We start from the raw sequence: 20,020 nt of genomic DNA, 5'->3' as shown, positions 1-20,020 counted from the left end.
CATTACTATCTGGGACTAGAAGTCTAGCAGGAACCTAATGAAGTCTATTTAGGTCAAGGAAAGTATGTGATCAAGATTCGGAAGAAGTTCAACATGATGGACTGTAAAGAGATGACCACTCTGATAATCACAAACTTGAAAAGCTTAAGGAGTTCTGAATCAAGCCCTGTGGATCCCTCCAGATATAGACAATTGATTGGCTCATTGATGTACTTGGTGAATACTCAACCGGACATATGTTTTGTAGTAAATGTACTCTGTCAATTCCAAGTGGAGCCGAAGCATGATCATTGGATAACAACAAAACATATTCTAAGATATCTATAAGGAACCATCAACTACTGCCTGAAATATGATAGAAGGAATGATGCTCAATCAACTGGTTCTACAGATTCCGACTAGGGAGATAATAAACAGGATGGAAAAAGCACTACAAGAGGATGTTTCAGTTTGGGATCATCTATGGTCTCATGGATGAGTAGAAAATAAAACACCGTTGCTTTGAGTAGTGCTAAAGTCGAATATGTTGCAGCATGCGAAGTTAGCTGGGAATCAGTTTGGTTAAGGAAGTTGTTGTCAGACCTATTTGAAGGACCAATGAACCCTACAGTGATACGTTGTGATAACACTAGTTGTATTCGTTTGTCTGAGGACCCAGTATTCCATGGGAAGACAAAGCATATCAACAAGAAGTATCATTATATATGAGAGCTAGTACAAAATGGTGTGGTGCAACTACAATATATCTCCATTGATGAGAAGGTAGCTGACATATTGACGAAATCAATTCCAAAGAAGAAGCTTGTATACTTAAGGGACAAGCTTGGTTTGGTGGATTTGTCCTCCCGAATCGAGAGGGAGAGATAGACACAACATTCTTGTCTTCACTTGGGAAGAAAGAATGGAGGATTGGGTAACCATCTGGCATTCAATACTCTTTGAGAATGCGGTAGGGCATTCAAGACAAGAGTAGTCATGGACTGATATTCTTTGACGATTAGCTACCCAAGATAAGAATAGTCCAAAGGGAGGTCATACTCTGTGAACACCTAGGTGGGGTACGCACCTTGGAGAGACAATGATGATGGTGTTTACACATCATTAGTATTGCTAGCATTGTGCTCTGATCTTGTGGAGAGATAGAGTTGTTAGTCAAGGCCTTGCTATATGACAAAGCTAGTTATTATGGTGCTAGACAGATGGGTTACCAATCCAACTCTTCTTATGAGATCTCTTCAGATTGAGAATCACCATGTACCTCCTATGAATACCTCCCTAGTTAAGAGAGAGTGTTGAAAAATGTGTAACTAGGTTCGGTCTTCATTGGTATGAAATGTATTCTTGTATATATAAAATGAGAAATAAATTATTATTGTTATTGGAGCACGAGCTTCATGCTCAAGTTCTTTTATTTTATAGGTCAAGCACCCATTGAGTGCTTCTAGGGTTTGTCCTAGGTATAAGAGTCATTGTCATATATGGAAAACCCTATGGGTACATTGTAAATGGTAAAAGAAAATTTATTTTGTCGTGAAAATGTCAAAATACCTCCAAGATCAAGTCGGCCTACATAAGCTGTCAAGTTGGCCTACATGAAGAGCCTCGTCCACCCTTGAAGGAAGCCTATATATAAGAGGAACTTGTCCTCCATTTGGATCATTCATTCACTCATCTCTCATGCGAAGAAGGTAGAAGGAATAGATCGAAGAAGGAAGTGCGAAGGAGAGAAGGAAGAATAAAGTCGATGTGTTTGGGTCTCTCTACATTCTTCTGGAAGTGCGAAGTTAGGGTTTCTACACTAGGCTAGTCCAATGTTTGATTTTGAAGCAAGAAGAAAAGGAAGGCAAGCGAAGGCCTTCTAGGGAATCTCATTAGCCCTAGAACTCAAGACAAAGCAAGTGAGGTCAAGGAGAAGGCAGTTAGAAGGAGATCGAAGTCTCCTAGAGAAGCAACAACAGTTGCAGCAGTTGTTGGGGAGCAGAATTTCAGATCTACAGGGAGGTCAAAGATATTTGAGCAGGAGGCCGAGGAATACTGGATCTTGGAGGGTATTTGTCTGAGTCTAGGTCATGGTATTCGTCAATTGAAAGATCTGAAAGATAAGAAGAGATTTTTGGGTTTGCCCCTCAAGAGGAGGGGTTTTGGCGCTGGCTTGTAGCCTATATATTGTGTCACTGTTCTTACTGTTTTGGTAGTTGTTTGATGTATTGCATATTGGAATAAGAAAGATTAAAGCTAATAAGTAAAAAGATAACACAAACAATTATCAAGTTTTGAGAATTAACATACACATTGCCCTATTGAATTCTCAACACTTGGAACCCAAGGTTGGGGTTTTGAACCCATCGATGTTTGGGCCAAAACAATGGAGCATTTTGGACATGAGATGGATGGAGATGATAGAGGATGACGAGGAGAATCCAACGCTTCGAGAATTGTTGAATTCTAAGATGTCCTTGATGAGTTATGAATTTTTGAAGTTGACAAATGAATTTTTGGCACAGAAGTCATAGGTTTGGTGTGAATGTGCCAAGAGACACATCTATTCGTTGACCCTTCTAAAGTGTATAAATAGAAGGTGTGTGAAGCTAATTTAAGCATCCAAATGTGCAACAAACATAGAAGATCAACTTCAGAGGTAGCCACAACTCTAGAAGAAGGAGGCCGAGTGGGATTAAGGGTTGTTTGTGGGTTCTTTATGTGTCTTGGTAGGTCCAAACAAGAGCATAAGTAAGCCAACCTCTAGTGACAAATTTGGGCAGTTTTGTGGTATGTTGAGGGTTGTCTTTCTCTATTTCAAGGAGCCACAGGATGATTGTAGCATCTCAGGAGGCCGCAGGCCTGTTTGGGTAACCAAAAAGAGGGTCGAGTCCCTATTTTGTGAGGCAGTGTAGCTCAGACATGAGAAAAGGGAAGGCCACAGTTGATAGGAGGCAGTTTGGAGTTAGAGTGGGATGAAGGTGTCTGTCATCTTGCCCTAACCAGTCAGCCTAACCTACAGCAGTTTGACAACTGATTTGAGGTACGGTGATGTTGATTTCATGTTGAATTTGTTGCTAGTTGGATGGTCCTAGTGTGGACGGAGTTGTAGTAGCCTGTGGGAGCCAATTGGGAGGCTTGTCTTGATGGTTGAAAGCCTCATCTAGGATTGTATTGGGCATCATTGGTCTGGTGGAGGGCAGCGTGATGGCCCAAAGTAGCCCTTGAAAAGCAGTCATAACGAGAGCTTGACAGTTGAAGGTTGGGTGAAGGATTGAGCCTAATGTGTAGCTCTTTGATGGACGAAAGAAGCTATTAGATTGGCAGATTGGAGCTCAGGTGTTGCCCAACCTAGAAGAGTAGATTGGATCAGCCCATTTTCATTGTCACAAAAGCGACTCGCAGTAGTGATAGGTGGCAGCCCTCCTAGAGACTCTATGTGTCGTCTCTTGATGGACTAAGGGGTAGCTGGAGAGCAGAACGAAAGTGAAGGACCGAGAGGACGAGATATGACATAGAGACTGCAGCGAGATTGCCATTGTATCTTGTATTCCTTGTATGGGATCCCTAGACTATTGTATTACTCAGTTGGTTTAATATAACAAAGATTGGGTTGTTTTACATATTTGTACAATATTTTGTAAAAAGTTGTCGTTACTTGTGCATGTGTGATTTACTGTTTTATATTTTCCATTGTGCAAAGTAGATTTTGTTGAAATTCTTGATTTGGTAGCATCAAAGATTCTAAGATTCTATCCTAGACCTAAGGTCATGGAAATTCAACTATTATGAGGAACCATTCACCAAAAATATTACTAGACAACACTTTTACATCAAGATATTATAATACTCAACCCTTAGGAGGGGAAAATACACATAGACACAACCTCTTAGACTCAACCAAATTCTGCGACACAAGACACATGATCTAGTATGATAAAAATACATAGACTCGATAACACTAGGACTCACCGAAGAACTCATCAATGAGTTCCACCCTAGCTTTGGGGTATATTTGGGAGAAAAACTCTGCCAATTATTCGTGTTTACAAATACAAATAATTGGAGAGGTTAAAAACTCCCTAGTGTGAAACCCTTTGAGAAGAATCATAGGCTTACCTAGATGTTTTTACATGGCTTAATAGTCATACTAGAATCATTTTTACAATACAATAGCAAAATTTGGGATTACATTGACCAACTAGAAGCTTCATGATGATAATGACTTTGAAATTTTTTTATCCTTCTTACAGGTACTCTGCTTCTTGGAACTGTTGACACGTGTGGTCAATGGGTGGGTAACAGAACCCACATTCCCTTTCTGTACTCGGGTGTCTTTTTCCACCCTCACGTCTTGTATAATGCCATCCATTTTCTTGTCTGGTAGATATATACATTAGTTGTACCAAAGAACATTACAGATATTATATTCAATTTATGACTATTTTATTGGTTAAAGCTAAATAGATAATGTTCTTGTTTATGCTTGCATCTTCTTCTGTATTTCTATCTTGACGTGGATGCTTAACTTCTTATCCTTAGGTATTACAATTATATGTTATAAAATTGTCATGGCATGCATTTCATATATAGTATTTCTTTATATAACATAGGGATTTTGAGACTTGAGGTGAATTGTTTTCTGTTATGTATCTATTTTAAGAATATGACAGCTACAATTGAGGCTTTTATCAATTTAATGTATTTGTAAACTTATTTTCATTTGTATCTTGTCAGAGAGTCTACACTTGCTTGCACCAAGTTTTAAATGAAACAGGGTATAATCCACCTTCTTTATACTGTGGCGATGGGAAACATTTTTCTTCACATCAACAGACAAACGCTGTACAATTTTTATCCCAGGCATCAAACACTTGCCTTGTGAAACCTTCATTCAGTTATGGGATATATACCAATGCAGTCCCTGTCACTCTGAAGACTCAAATTATCAGCAAGTATATCTACTCCCTGTCTTGGGGTTTCTTAGTAAGTGAAACTTCTAGTATCGAGTTTGTTCACCATATGTTTGGATTGTGTTTTATTTTCTGGACATGGAACATCCAAAATAAAGATGATATATATAGGGTACTTTTGCAATTTTTGGCTGCACACAAAATTTTGGTGATACATCGATTGTCTTGTGCACAGCAATTAAGCACGCTGGCAGGGAGTTTGGCTCCAAGTTTATTTGTGTGGGAGATTTTGTTTACAATGGGTATTATTGGATTGGGGCTTCTCCTCTTTGCGCTGCTTATTGGAAATATGCAGACTTATCTTCTATCACTAAGTCGTCGGTATGCACATATATTTAACTATGATTCTTGTGAACACAGATTTGCGTATATCAGATTAAATCTAGTCAAAGCACTTGGCTGTATGTCCTACTAAAGGAATTGAAGCCTATTTCTGGTAGTTTGTTAGTTTATATGTTTAAATTTTTAAGCATTTCAATGTCATCAAATTGGAAATACAATATTTTTAGTTTGTAGAGAACAGTTAATTTCTTCACGTTTGTCCATGGTTCTAAATAAAAGAGATCTACTTGGCCTTGTTGTAGTGGCACCTAGTAACTAGTGTCTTAATTTTCCCTTTTCTAAGAAGTCCCTTGTCAAATTTAATTGGCTACCATAGAAATTTATTAGTTCCATGTTTTGTCAGTATTACTAGTATGGTCAGTCTATTAGACTTTGAGTTATCAGGAGCTGTAGTTCTAATGGTGAATTCCTGTGTCAAACACAATAAGATGAATATTGATTTAATCATGAAAATAAATTGCTTACAAGCTAAGAATACAAATAACCTAAGTTACCAGGATTCGGATATCGATATAAATATGGATTTGGATCCGGATACAAATCTACCATTTTTTGAAAAGCCAGGATCCGGATATTCCAGGGTAGTATACACAATATAAATATATTTTTACTTTTTTTAAAATTAAAATATTAAAATACACACACACACACAACTTAATTAATAACATATAATAACTATAATAGAACATATAACTTAATTAATTATAATTATAATTTATAACATATAACTTAATTATAATAAATAATAATTATAAAGTATAATATATAACTTATATAATTTATTAGTTTCCTATATGATAATAGGAAACCATTTCATTAACCGGCCCATTGAATAAATAGTAGCTCTGCTTGGCACTTGCCCTTATTTATTAGATTAATGACAGTTTGGAAGTGCTAACACAAGCAAAAAAAAATGGATCATTGTGAGTGTATGTGATATTCCCACTTAGCAATAATGCCAAGGGAAATATCAATCTTGCCCAATTTTGTCTTATTTCATGTTTGCACTTAGGAAATGTGGGTTCAGAGGTCCCACATGAATTTTGGGATTAAGTGGGGGCCAAACATTAGGAAGGAATGCAAATATTGCAACTCTAGTGGAGCGTGGGGGCCACCCCATGGGGAATTGCGGCCCACATGTGGAAGACACTCTTATTGGAGCGAAGTTGGTGGGGAAAGTCGAGCTGGGCCCACATGCGCATCTTGGAGGCTCTTTGATAAATATAGCAAAAGGCACTCATTTTAGGGATTCATTCATCTATTCAGAAATTGTGTCTTTGACATAGCACGCTTGAGCTAAAGCCAAGTCTACAGTGTTGTTTAGCACACGAGTGTCTCCGAGCGGAGATATCAACCCTTGCTTCGGTGGACTTCGAGTGCCAGCCCAAGGAGGGAGTCCTAACTATACCACTCCGTACCAGTAGCAGGAAGTGCGAGTTTGTGGAGAGGATTGGTAGCAACAATACAGGGACTACGCAGTTCTTGGAGGAGGCATGCTTGGAGGTTGAGGAGTGAAGGGAGTTAGGGGTTGAAACTTGAGGTGGAGTTCGGGGAAGTGTTGTGGAGTCTTTTCTAGCATTTTAGCGGAGCAGCAAACACAATATTTGCTACAGGTTGCATCTCATGCTTGTGGAGGAGGGCCAAACACTTGAGGGTCAATTTTAGATCGTCAAAATTAGGACAAACCCTTTTTGGGTTTATTGAGGAGAGGCTATGATTATTTTGGCAAAAATTTCTAGGCATATTTGAGGGGTCAAACAGGGGCCCCAACTCAGCCAATGTAAAAATTTCTGTTTTCCCACCCCGGTTTTCAGTTTCTCCTTATTTCTCCCATGTAGTTAAATGCCCATTCCCATAACCATACATTTAACAGACTGAAAAAAATAAATATTGCTGAAAACACAAATTCTGGAAATTTTTCAGAATGCTGGAAATTGCAGAATTAAAAATCAGCAATTAAAAACAGCCATTAAAACCAATGTTTTACAAAACGGACTCGGATTCGGACTCGGCCGAGGATCGACTCGGAAACGGAAACGGAAACGGCAATGACTCGGCCGGCTCGATTTCAATGACTCGGTCGTTGTAAAAAATACATTAAATATTTTTTTTTTTTATAAAAAAACATAATTTTAAATAGTTTAAACATAATTTTAAATATTTTCATTCAAGTTTCCAAACACACAACATTATAATATACATACATGATCAAAGTAATGACCAATCCATTATATGTAAACACACAACATTATAATATACATGGAAGACAACATATGATCAAAGTAGGCTCATGAACCAATCCATTATATCAAAATGGTACGGTGTACCCAAGGGCCAATGGCAATAGTAAATACATAGTCAACTGTAGTCTGTCATACATGATCAAAGACTCAAGAGTCAAAACAAAATACAAATAACCAAGGAGGCTAGTAGCTACTGGCTACTGCCAGAGGAGCCAAGATCATCTCGACCAATCTCTGGATCATCATCATCAGAGGCAGAGCCAGACAAGGGGCCCCATGGCTCCTCCTCATCATCATCGTCTCCAACTGCAACTGTAGAAGTGGTGCCAGTACCAGTACCACTAGGCTGTGAAGCAGATGCAAGCTGAGAATCTCTGACCCAATCTAATTTCCCAATATCCTCAAGCATGAGGTCTATGCAATGTGCAGCGCATGGGGTCCAAAAGATGGTCTTGTGTTTTTCCTCTAACAGTCTACCAGCAAGAACATAGTTAGAGGCATTGTCTGTGATGATTTGAACAACATTAGCCACCCCCACACCCTGAATAACCTCATCCAATAGCTGAAACAACAAGTGGCCATCTTTTACCTTATCAGATGCATCAACTGATTTTAAAAACATGGTTCCCTGTGGGCAGAAGACAAGAAAGTTTATGATGGTACGGTTTCTTTGATCAGTCCATCCATCTGACATGATGGTACACCCTGTTCTTGCCCATGATTCCTTGAAATCTTGCAAATACTCATTAATTGATGTAATTTCTTTCTGCAAACGAACCCCCCTTAGCTCTTGCATAGTAGGGCCTTTGAAGCCTTTTCCAGCAGCATGTATGGCCTCAAACATAGGCTCATAATATGGTGAACGAGCAGCATTAAAGGGGATATCAGCATCATACCACCATCTAGCTATGTAGTCACAAGCAGTCTCCCTCAATTCTTTCTTCCAATGGTCATCTAAAGTGGGCTGAGAAAGACCTTTACTAACTTCAGGACCATGTGCATCTGATGGAGAGGAGCCTGAGTGAGTGAAAAAACTTTTGATAGTCCCATCACCCTTCATTCTACCCTTTCCCTTATCTTGAACAGAAGCAAAAGAGGGAGGAACATAACGGAAAGGGTTTGATGCATCAGTTTGAGGGATAGAGGAAGAACCCTCAAACTCATAGTGGGGGTTGGCAGCCATCATTCTTTGTATCTCCCTCTTCCTCCCAATTTCAGCCTGTATCTCTTTTTGCCTAGTCTTATCTGCTTCAAATTTTTCAAAGCTTTCCAACAAAGTCTTTCTAATCTCCCCAATTTCGGGGGATTTACATGCAGTAATATTGCCTTTAATCCCTGCCAAGTGTTGTTTCAGCCTATGAATCCCCCCAGGACCTGACTTAATTTTCCTATGGCAAAACTTGCAACACATCTCATCATCAACCATTTCAACATATGCCCAAGCAGCATCTTTTGCTCTAGGTGCCATTTTTTGACTAGGAAAACAATCTGAAAATGAAAAAATAAAATAAAAATTGATTCAATGTTCATTTATTTGACTAAAAACACTCTCTAAGCTATCTTTATATGCACCTAAAATTTAATAAGTAAAAACAGATTTATAGAGGTGGAAAAAAATACCTCCAGGCACAAACTGCCTCCTCAAACTTGCTCCAAAAATCAGCTCCTCAATGCTGCTCCAAATGGCTGCCCAAGAAGCTCCTCACTCCAGCTACAATGCTCCTCCAAGACTCCTCACTGCTGCTCCAAAACAAGCTCAAGAACTGCTCACTAACTCTCAAAGAAGACTCTCACTCAAATGCATAAGACTGCTGTGAGTGAAATGAGAGCATTTGGCTGTCTTAAATAGAGTTTGGGAGGGGGAAATGGACCCCAAATGCATTTAACTAATCACATAAACCTTTTCATGTCCACAAACCCTAACTAAATCAGCCAAAAATCAGCAAAAAATTATTTTTTTTAAGTTAAAACGCTGCCCAGCGGGTTCCAAACGGTACGGCCATTTTTTGACGTGACCCGGCCGGGTTGACCGGGTCAGCTATGACCCGGCCGAGTCATTGGCTGACTCGGCCGGGTCATAGCTGACCCGGTCACCGAGCCGGGTCATAGGGCCGAGTTGAAATTTTTTTGGGTGACCCGGAACGAAACGGCCGTTTCGGAGTCAACCCGGCCGTTTCGTAAAACAATGATTAAAACACATTAAAACACTGATATTTTTGGTCAACTTGACCCTGGAAAAACCCCCTACAACTCTTGGGGAAAACCAGTTTGAGAGCTCTTCTTTATTTCTGAAAATTGTCTTTTTACAGTGAGAATTATTCAGCAAAAAATCAGCAAGCAAATTTACAACTTATCTCCTTTCCCGTGCCTCACAGCAATCTGGAAATTACAGCAAACAGGACAGCAATAAATGCTGTACGACCTCCGTTTTGTGTGCAGAAAAATCAGCACACTGCTCCTCGATTTTTGTGCAAAAATCTGCCTTTCACTATGTGTTGAATCAGCTGTACAAATCTGCTCAACTGCTGCCTTGGAATGTGTGCCAAGCTGCTGTCTCCTTCTCCTTCCTGCTCAGAAATCTCTCTTGCTCTCTTGCTCTCCTTCTCCCAATCTGCTCATGAAAGAATAAATGACCTTTTCCTCCTTTTCCTCCTTTAATATAACTCCAAGTGACTTTTGGGTGATCCAAGTGACTTTTGGGTGATCTCTAAATCCAATGGCTGAAATAGATTTAGATCAATGGTTGAGATTAAATGCTCATTTAAATCTCACTTTCTATTTTTTAATTCACCCCACTTTAATAAAGACCCACTTAGTCATTTATTTCCAAAGTCACTTTTCCTTTCTAATTTTTCATTGACTTTATAAAAGTCACTTTAAAATTAGACTTAATAACTTTATCACTTAAAGTCACTTTTAAATTAGATTTAACTTTATAAAATTATAAAGTCACTTTAGGAGAAAAATTAAATTCTTTTGGACACTTTTCCCTAGGCCAAAGATCAAAGCCTAAGGGAACCACCTGTCCTCCGGTACCAAATTTCAACACTCCCTCTTACCGAGGAAGGTGTTCCTCACCACACCCATCTTGTCTCTGAAGTAGACATGCTTGCCCCGTGGTAAGGCTTTGGTAAGGATATCTGCAACCTGCTCATCAGTGGAAATATACTCAAGCTTCACAGCTCCCTTCTGAACATAGTCTCTGATGAAATGATATCTGATCCCGATATGCTTTGACCTGTCATGAAATACTGGATTCTCCGTGAGTTTAATGCAACTCTGATTATCACAGTAAATCACTGAAGGTCTCAACGGCTGACCAAATAAGCCAAACAACATCTTGCGAAGTCAGATGGCCTCACAACTAGCTAGACTGGCTGCCATATACTCTGCTTCCGCTGAACTCAGTGCTACTGACTGCTGCTTCCGGCTGAACCATGACACTACTGCTGAACCCAACCCAAAACAACACCCTGAAGTGCTCTTCCTATCAGAAGCACAACCTGCCCAATCAGAATCAGTGTATCCTGCCAATCTCACTCCATCTCCCTGCCTGTAGTCCAGACCATAATCCACTGTCCCCTGCAAGTACCGCAAAATGTGTTTTGCAGCCACCCAGTGAACCTTCCTAGGCTCACACATAAACTGACTCATCGTGTTGACTGCAAAACAGATATCTGGTCTAGTGTTGACCAAATACATCAAGGAACCAATCAGCTGTCTGTACAATGTGGGATCCACCAACTCGGAATCCGAAGCATGAAGCTTCTTCCAGTTGGTGATCATCGGTGTCGACATGGGTCTATAATCCTCCATGTGGAATCTGCTAAGGATGTCCACAATATACTTCCCCTGCCCCAGGAAGAAATGCCCCTCCTCCTGCCACACCTCCAAACCCAAAAAGTAATGCATCAAGCCGATGTCCTTCATCTCAAACTCCGCCGCAAGATCTCTCTTGCAGTGCTCTATGAGTCTCTCTGCACCTGTAATGATCAAGTCATCCACATACAGCACCAGAATGAGAGGCTCCTCACCAATCACAATAAAGTAAAGGTTCGGATCTGCCTCACTCTTTGTGAAACCCATCCCCTGCAAGTATGCATCTATCCTGGAGTACCAAGCTCTGGGAGCTTGCTTCAGGCCATAAAGGGCCTTCTTCAATCTGCACACATGGGACTCCTTCCCATGCACCTCAAAGCCCTGTGGCTACTCAATGTACACCTCCTCCTGTATGAAGCCATTGAGAAATGCGGTCTTCACATCCATCTGGTGGATCTTCCAACCCATCTCTGCTGCTATCGATATAATGGAGCGGATCGAAGTATATCGAGCCACGGGAGCGAAGGTCTCCTCATAATCAACTCCCTCTACCTGGGAGAACCCTCTAGCCACAAACCTTGCTTTGAATTTCTCAATGCTGCCATCTGCAACATGCTTTACCTTGTAAAGCCATCTGGAAGTAACCACGGATTTGCCCTCAGGCCTCGGCACCACCTCCCAAACATCATTCTTCATGATAGAAGAATACTCCTCCTGCATGGCCTCTCTCCAGACCTGCTGGCTAGCTGCCTCCTCATAGCTAGAAGGCTCAGAGTCAAGGATGCTGGTAACCATCGCCATATAACTACAAAACCTCTCAGGTGGTCTACTCTCTCTGACCGGCCTCTTCGACTCAGCAACAGATGTGGCATCTCTCAAGGTGTCCTGAAGCCACTTGGGCTTCCTCTTCCCTGAGCGCACTTCTTCCACCGGAGAATGAAACTCCTCCTCCTCATCATCATCAGTAGCCTGAACTCCTGACTGTCTGTCTGCTGTCCTCCTGCCTGCACCTGAACCTGTAGAAGCTGAGGTACCGTGTGAACTGTCCATCAGTGGACTCCCTAGTGAACTGCTCTGTGAACTGCTCTGCATGCTGCCCGGAGCACCACCCCTCTGGCTCGATGAGCCACTGCTCACTGACGGACCTGACATCCTCATAGATGTACCTCCGGATCCTCCTGATCCCAGCCCACTGGATCCCTGCGACTGACTCAACTGCTGCTGAGGGTCTGGCTGATCCAGATACTCTAACTCCCGTGACCTCCTAAAGGCCCTGTCCTCCTCGAACTTCACATCCCGTCTGACAACAACTCTCCTCTGTGCAGGAATGTAAATCCGAAAGGCCTTTGAGGTCTCACTGTAGCCCACAAAGATACCCTTCTCTGCGGTGGGCTCTAGTTTGGTCCTCTTCTCCTTGGGTATATAGGAGTATGTAATGCATCCAAAGATATGAAGATGACCAAGATCAGGCTTCTTCCCAGAGAAAGCCTCCTCCGGAGTCATGTGCCCCAAGGCATGATGCGGACTCCTGTTCTGCAAGTAAACAGCTGTGTTGCAGGCCTCTGCCCACAAGAACAATGGCAACCCCTGATCATGTAACATAGCTTTGGCAGCCTCTATGATGGATCTGTTCTTCCTCTCCGCAACCCCGTTCTGCTGGGGGTTGTAAGGAACAGTGAACTCCCTCCTAATGCCTGCCTCCGCACAATAGTCAACAAACTCTCCAAGGGTGTACTCTCCTCCATTGTCCGACCTCAAGGACTTGATCTTTCGGCCTGTCTGTGTCTCCACAAGAGCTCTGAACTCCTGAAACCGCTTGAAGACCTCACTCTTGGTCTTCAAGAAATAAATCCAGGTCCTCCTGGAGTGATCATCAATGAATAAAACATAGTACTCATACCCACTCAAGGAAACATGAGACATCCGACCGCTCACATCGGAATGAATCAAATCAAGTATCCCCGTCGCTCTGCTGTCACTGCTGGGAAAAGGGGATTTGGCAAATTTGCCCATCGCACAACCTCTGCAAGTATCAAAGTGATCAGTACTGAAATCTGGCACACCTGTAGTGATCTCCCGCAATGTCCTCAAGGCTCCATGATACATATGTCCCATCCTGCGGTGCCAAATCTCACACAGCTCAGAACTGCTAGCTCTGCTGTCGGTACTACTGCTCAATGCCAAAAGGGGCTGAAATGCAAACTTGTACACCTTTGCATGGCGTACACCTATCACTCTAGCTGAATCAGCTGGAGTGTCCCTGGGATACATCAACACCTGTCCTCCCCTGAACAGTACGTCATATCCTCTGTCCTCCAAAGCTGAGACAGATATGAGGTTCTTCCTCATCCCTGGCACATAAAGAACCTCTGACACCTTCAAGGGAGGTTTGGACTCCCTCTGAAATGTCACTGTCCCCACCCCGACTGCTCTAACAACTCTGTCATCACCGAGTACTACCTCAATATCAGTGCCACTCTCTGAAAGCTCTGAGAAGTACTCACGGACTCCTGTCATGTGACGTGAAGCCCCACTGTCCACATACCAAATACCTGTAGATGCTCCGCTAATCGAGGGAAAAGCATGCTCCCTCTGAACCTGTGTGGCAGGTGATCCTGCACTAGAGGACTCACATGTAGTGAACGCAAACTCCCGGTCAAAACGACCTGCAAAGTCCTCAATCTCAGCTGAAGCTGCAACGTCCTGGTTCTTTCCCTTCTTCTTCTTCTTCTCCGGACACACAACTGCATAGTGTCCCATCTTTTGACAATTCCAACACTTCACCTTGGAATAGTCCTTCTGTGTGTTCCCCGGTTTACCTTTACCTTTGCCTTTGCCCCCACCACTGCTTGTGGAAGCCTGCTTCTTCCCTTTGCCTTTCTTGCCTCCTGCCACCAGTGCTACATCCTCATCCTGCTCAACTGGCTTGGCTGCCCCAAGCTGTCCTTTCCTGATCTCTGTCTGAATGCAATCATCCCAAAACCTCTCCCATGTGGGAAGGGTCTCACGTGCACAAACCCCATCAGCAAAGTTCAACCATGAACGGGGGAGGCCATTCACTGCAATACGCACCAACTCAGTGGATGGAATGGCCTCTCCAATCGCTGCCAACTCATCTCTCACATTGGTAATCTTTGTGAGATATCCAGCTGCACTATCATTACCCATCTTAATGTTCTTCAGCTTCTCCTTCAGGACCATCTTCCGGTTCTCATTGGTACTCTGGTAGAGATTGGACAATGTTGTCCACATCTCATGGGCATTGCTCTTTCCTCTCACATGAGGAATGCAATGGTCTTTGATTCCGTCTAGAATCAACCTCTTACCCTTATTGTTCTTCTTTTTATACTCAGCCAACTGAGTAACATCAGTGGGCACAACAACAGGGTTCTGTGCGGTATGCACCATGATATCCCAGACTTCTGCCTCCTCAAAGATACTCTGCATTCTCTCCTTCCAAACGCTGTAATTTATATGCCCATCCAGCCTATCCTCCACCCTCAATCCCAATGACATCCTGTTGTCCTAAAACTGAAAAATAGCACTGCTGTAGTAAAGATAAAACTGTTGTTTATGAAAAAATCAGCTTGCTGGAATTTTCTGAGTGAAAAATCAGCAACTGTAATTTTTCCTTTTGCTGTCCCAAACTGCCCTTCAGCACTCAAGCTCTGATACCATGTAAAAATTTCTGTTTTCCCACCCCGGTTTTCAGTTTCTCCTTATTTCTCCCATGTAGTTAAATGCCCATTCCCATAACCATACATTTAACAGACTGAAAAAAATAAATATTGCTGAAAACACAAATTCTGGAAATTTTTCAGAATGCTGGAAATTGCAGAATTAAAAATCAGCAATTAAAAACAGCCATTAAAACACATTAAAACACTGATATTTTTGGTCAACTTGACCCTGGAAAAACCCCCTACAACTCTTGGGGAAAACCAGTTTGAGAGCTCTTCTTTATTTCTGAAAATTGTCTTTTTACAGTGAGAATTATTCAGCAAAAAATCAGCAAGCAAATTTACAACTTATCTCCTTTCCCGTGCCTCACAGCAATCTGGAAATTACAGCAAACAGGACAGCAATAAATGCTGTACGACCTCGTTTTGTGTGCAGAAAAATCAGCAAACTGCTCCTCGATTTTTGTGCAAAAATCTGCCTTTCACTATGTGCTGAATCAGCTGTACAAATCTGCTCAACTGCTGCCTTGGAATGTGTGCCAAGCTGCTGTCTCCTTCTCCTTCCTGCTCAGAAATCTCTCTTGCTCTCTTGCTCTCCTTCTCCCAATCTGCTCATGAAAGAATGAATGACCTTTTCCTCCTTTTACTCCTTTAATATAACTCCAAGTGACTTTTGGGTGATCCAAGTGACTTTTGGGTGATCTCTAAATCCAATGGCTGAAATAGATTTAGATCAATGGTTGAGATTAAATGCTCATTTAAATCTCACTTTCTATTTTTTAATTCACCCCACTTTAATAAAGACCCACTTAGTCATTTATTTCCAAAGTCACTTTTCCTTTCTAATTTTTCATTGACTTTATAAAAGTCACTTTAAAATTAGACTTAATAACTTTATCACTTAAAGTCACTTTTAAATTAGATTTAACTTTATAAAATTATAAAGTCACTTTAGGAGAAAAATTAAATACTTTTGGACACTTTTCCCTAGGCCAAAGATCAAAGCCTAAGGGAATCACCTGTCCTCCGGTACCAAATTTCAACAGCCAACAGTTAGAGACACTAGGGAAAATTGGGTCGAAATTCCAAGGTCAACATTTGGCCAATTCCATAGTGGGTTTTTGTGGGTTATCGGTGGAGAGACCGAGGTTAATTTCCTGTAATTTTCTGAGCATCCGAGGAGGCCCTAGCAACAGTTCTTTACAACCAGCAACATATTTTCTGGGTAGTTTCAGCACAGAGCCAAAGGAGAGTGTTGACCACTACCGGTCAACTACCCATGCAGTACAGCAACTTGATCATTTTGATTGTAAACCCAGTCTGCATGTATGAATTGTAAATAATCTTAGCAAATATGAGTCGTGTATGTAAATTGCCTAGGTGGACCTAACCTTCTAGTGGTAATCTACGTCCCGGAAGGTTTTTCGTCTCACCGATCCATGATCGGCAGAGTTTTCCTTCAAACCTGACCCCAAAGCCGGGATGGATTTTGTCATTAGAACTTTAGGAGAATCCTAGTGTGTTAATCTGCTAGATTATAGTTGTGTCGCAGAAACTGGGTGATTTGTGAGGGTCTATGTTAAAGGGGTTTTTCCCCCTTAAGATGTAAATTGTAAAAGTCATCATGAAATGTGTCTTGAGGGTTGAAAAATGTTTTAAATCCCCTCATGAGTCCTAAGTCCTAGGTCCTAGGAGATTTTTCCAAAGGCTAAGTTCGAGGATCCATTTTAAAATGAATTAAGAAATTAAAAAATGAGTAAAAATAATAAAATAATAAAATAAATAAAAATTAAAAAATTGAAAAAATAAAAAAATGAAATAAATAAAAAATCATAAAAAATTATAAAATAAAGCAAAAACCTAACTAATAAAATAATAATATTTTAAGTGAATGCATGCAAAATATTATTTTTTAATAATTCGACGGATGAGATTAAGAGATGTCTTGATCTTCATCGACGGTCGAGATCATTTCGACATGGATCACTCGAACTAGCCGTTGGAGTCATTTCCTTTAAGTAGGGTGCTAGGGGTCAGTTCAGATCAATGGAATAAGATCTGTGAGTCTGGTACTAAAGAAGCTCTCTTGTAAACTGTTTCTGTTTAATAAAAGAAGACTTTGGGGTCCATATCTTGCTGGTGTTACTCTCTTGAAATGTTGTGAGATTGTTTAAACTTTAATTTTTTGCATATGTTATTTTCAGCCATTAATAATAGCTTATTGTAGAGTATTGTGAGCACAGGTATCTTGTTCACTTGCTAGGGTTTGAGTGTTGTTAGGGTTTCTGAAGTAATGGCAGGTATCTCCATTACTTTCTGAGACCTAGCAGCATTTTTGCCCTCTTTACTGATGGTTGTTCTGAGCTGTGCAGAAAACCCTTATCGAAGAAGATTTGTGGGCGTTTGGGGAAGTTCTCGGCTGAACCAGCCAACTCCCGCAAGCATTTTTTGCTGAGCCCAGTTGGATTTGATTCTGGGTCTATCATTTATTTTTATTTTTTTAATTTGCTTGAGAGATTTTCTGAAGTTCTTCACAGTGAAAATCTGAAATCTTTATTTCTTTAAAATATTCCTGTGCTCATTGCTGAATCTGGCTGTTAAGGGGCCAAAAATCTGTACATTAATCAGCTGTTCTAGGGTTTCAATTTTTTTTTAATTAGGGTTTTATTTTCTTTTAATTGCAGTTGCCCAGGATCGGCCCACAGGCAATTCCTTCAAAATTTTTGATGCAGGCTTCATTGTTAAATCTGAATGCAATAAATTTTTATGTGTATACAGCGTGATTTCGCAGTGACATGAGCCAGCAGACAGAACTCAGAACGCTGCTGGAACAGATCCTTTGAAAACGACAGTACAAGAAAACGCGTCGATGTATTTGGCATGAAACAATATTGAAGAGTCCAGTTGTGAATATTTCTTTAGAGGTATCGGTTCAATCAGAAGCACGTGTTGGGCATCGTATGTACTGTGCAAAACATTCAAAAAACTGTGCGTTTCAAAAATCGATTTGCTCCAGGTTATCGATTCAAAACTGCCATCGATCACGCCATTAAAAACTGTTATGCAAATCCTTTTTACGCATTACCTTGGAGAAGGTCATATTCGCATCTTTAAATCACCCTGCTGCGCCATCATTTGGGAGAGTTTTCTCGGCCCGTGAGGAAACGCGTTTTCCTTCCAGAGTTTCTGCACAACGTGAAGGAATTTTGTGGGTATTTTGCATGGGAATACCAGCGCCGGCCTGTCAGCAAAAAGACAAGAACAAATCAAGAAATCTGAGCACGAATCGATCTATCCACCGCCTTCATACTACTATTCGCGTAGGTGAGTTTCGGTAATTTTCTTTGAGCCAGGGTTATGCTTTCGAGTTCTTCAGGGTTACGTCGCCTTACTAACGCATTTGATTGTCCCTTTGATTTTGTGTGGTCGCATAGGTTTTTCATTCAGGTTTAAGTTATAGTTTCATTCTTAGGTCATAGCTTAATACGTCTAGGTTTTCGATTTGTTGTTTATTTTGTTTTTATTAAAATCATGAAAGTTTTATTAAAAAATAAAAAGGTTCATTTTAATTAGATTTTGTAATTCTTTTTTTTGTTTTAAAGTTTTGATTTAGATTTTAGTTACTTTAAAGTTTCGATTTTAGTTTTTTGTTAGATTTAAAATTTTGGTAGTTTTAGGTTATTGTTTTGAATAGATTTTAATTAGTCTTTAGATTTAAGTCTTGTTAGATTTTAATTTTTAGATTTTATTTTTCATAATAAATCGTTTTCTTTTCTTTCTTTTTTTTTTTTTAGATTTTTATAACATAAAAAAAATAAATAAATAAATAAAAAAGGATTCATTTATAAAAAAATTTAGAATTTAGACTTAGTTTAGTTTCATTTTGACTAAATTTTAAATTTTGCTTAGTTTAGATTTTTAGTTTTAATTAGATTTTAAGTTTGGTTTTGTTTCAAAATATAAAAAAAATAAAAAATAAAAAAAATTTAGGTTTTAGGCTTAGTTCTAAATTTTTATAGTTAGATTTTAGATTAATTTTTTGGGTTTTGTTTAATATTTAAAAAAAAATAAAAATCGAAAAAGCATAAAAAGCATTGTGGAAATTTTTCCTTTTTGCTAGATTCAATTATTCTCGGGACATTATCGCGTTTTATTTCGAGATTGTAATTTTCGATTCATACAAACAAATGACCATCTTAAAGGTGATATCCAGTTAAATAATTTATGATTTGCGCGATTGTTTAAAGCATTTATTGAAATTTCCTTAAATTGCTGATCATTGTGGTTTACTGGATATCTTGCATTGTTTAGGTTATTTGATGACAAATGATTGTTGTTCACGGTTTATGTTTCTATATCATCTAACAAGTAATCGTTTTAACAATAATCTCTTAAGGCACTGGTCTGCTAAATTAATCAAATCCTTTTAGCGCTTATCATATCGTATCGTGTCTCCCACCCAACTGTTTGGTAGTTGGTCTTCATTATCTCACAGGGTCTACCCCCCTTAGCCGCGGGAGACAGGCTTAAACGGAGGGATCGGGGATCAGAATGACAGCCCCTGTTCTGAGGGTTGTCGTGTCAATCTGCGCGACAACATTTTTTGGCGCCGTTGCCGGGGACAGAGTTTTTCTGTTCCTGGAGTTTCATCGACATTCATCTTCTCATCTCTCATCTCTCAGTTGAGCTGGCAGATTCAATATCTTTGGCATCTTTTCATCCCATATCAGCAGCATCTCTTGGGTTTGTTTCTTGTTTGGGTGGCGACTCTATTTTCTCATTTTTCCAGACAAGAAGCCTTCCTCATATCTGCTTGTTGATTGCTTTCTGGATCTTAGAATCAGATTCATTGTTCAAGTGGCGACTCCACTTCTTTCATCTTTTGATTTTCTTGAGCAGAGATCTAGTTTTATCATCCATTTAATCCCTTATTGTTTAGCATGGATTATTCATTTAAACCATGTCGTTTTACTGAACGTCTCCA

General features: G+C 40.2%; 1 protein-coding gene and 1 pseudogene across 2 annotated transcripts in view; one reads left to right on the top strand and one right to left on the bottom strand.

Moving 5' to 3' along the window:
• LOC149144958 (putative cyclic nucleotide-gated ion channel 20, chloroplastic) overlaps positions 1-20,020 on the top strand; it is a 410,537-nt pseudogene that overhangs the window by 188,179 nt on the left and 202,338 nt on the right. The window contains exons 7-8 of the transcript XR_016264145.1: positions 4,717-4,965; positions 5,128-5,273. The product of XR_016264145.1 is annotated as a putative cyclic nucleotide-gated ion channel 20, chloroplastic (transcript). The remainder of the gene's footprint in view (positions 1-4,716; positions 4,966-5,127; positions 5,274-20,020) is intronic.
• Positions 5,690-9,470, bottom strand: LOC149144959 (uncharacterized). The gene is made up of 3 exons (XM_089448634.1): positions 9,158-9,470; positions 7,871-9,025; positions 5,690-5,703 (listed from the first exon to the last, which is right to left on the bottom strand). Exons 2-3 carry the CDS (start codon positions 9,003-9,005, stop codon positions 5,690-5,692), a joined length of 1,149 nt encoding a protein of 382 aa, XP_089304760.1. The 5' UTR covers positions 9,006-9,025; positions 9,158-9,470.

This window comes from Pinus tabuliformis, chromosome X, assembly GCF_031772625.1.
Source record: "Pinus tabuliformis cultivar Carrire ecotype Pingquan chromosome X, CPIR1, whole genome shotgun sequence".
In the NCBI taxonomy this organism is placed as follows: Eukaryota; Viridiplantae; Streptophyta; class Pinopsida; order Pinales; family Pinaceae; genus Pinus; species Pinus tabuliformis.
Note: the sequence above shows the minus strand (reverse complement) of the source record. Positions and strands in the feature narration are given on the sequence as shown.

What these genes read in the sequence shown, in the direction of transcription:
- LOC149144959 (XM_089448634.1), bottom strand. Translation starts at nt 9,005, where the DNA reads ATGGCACCTAGAGCAAAAGATGCTGCTTGGGCATATGTTGAAATGGTT.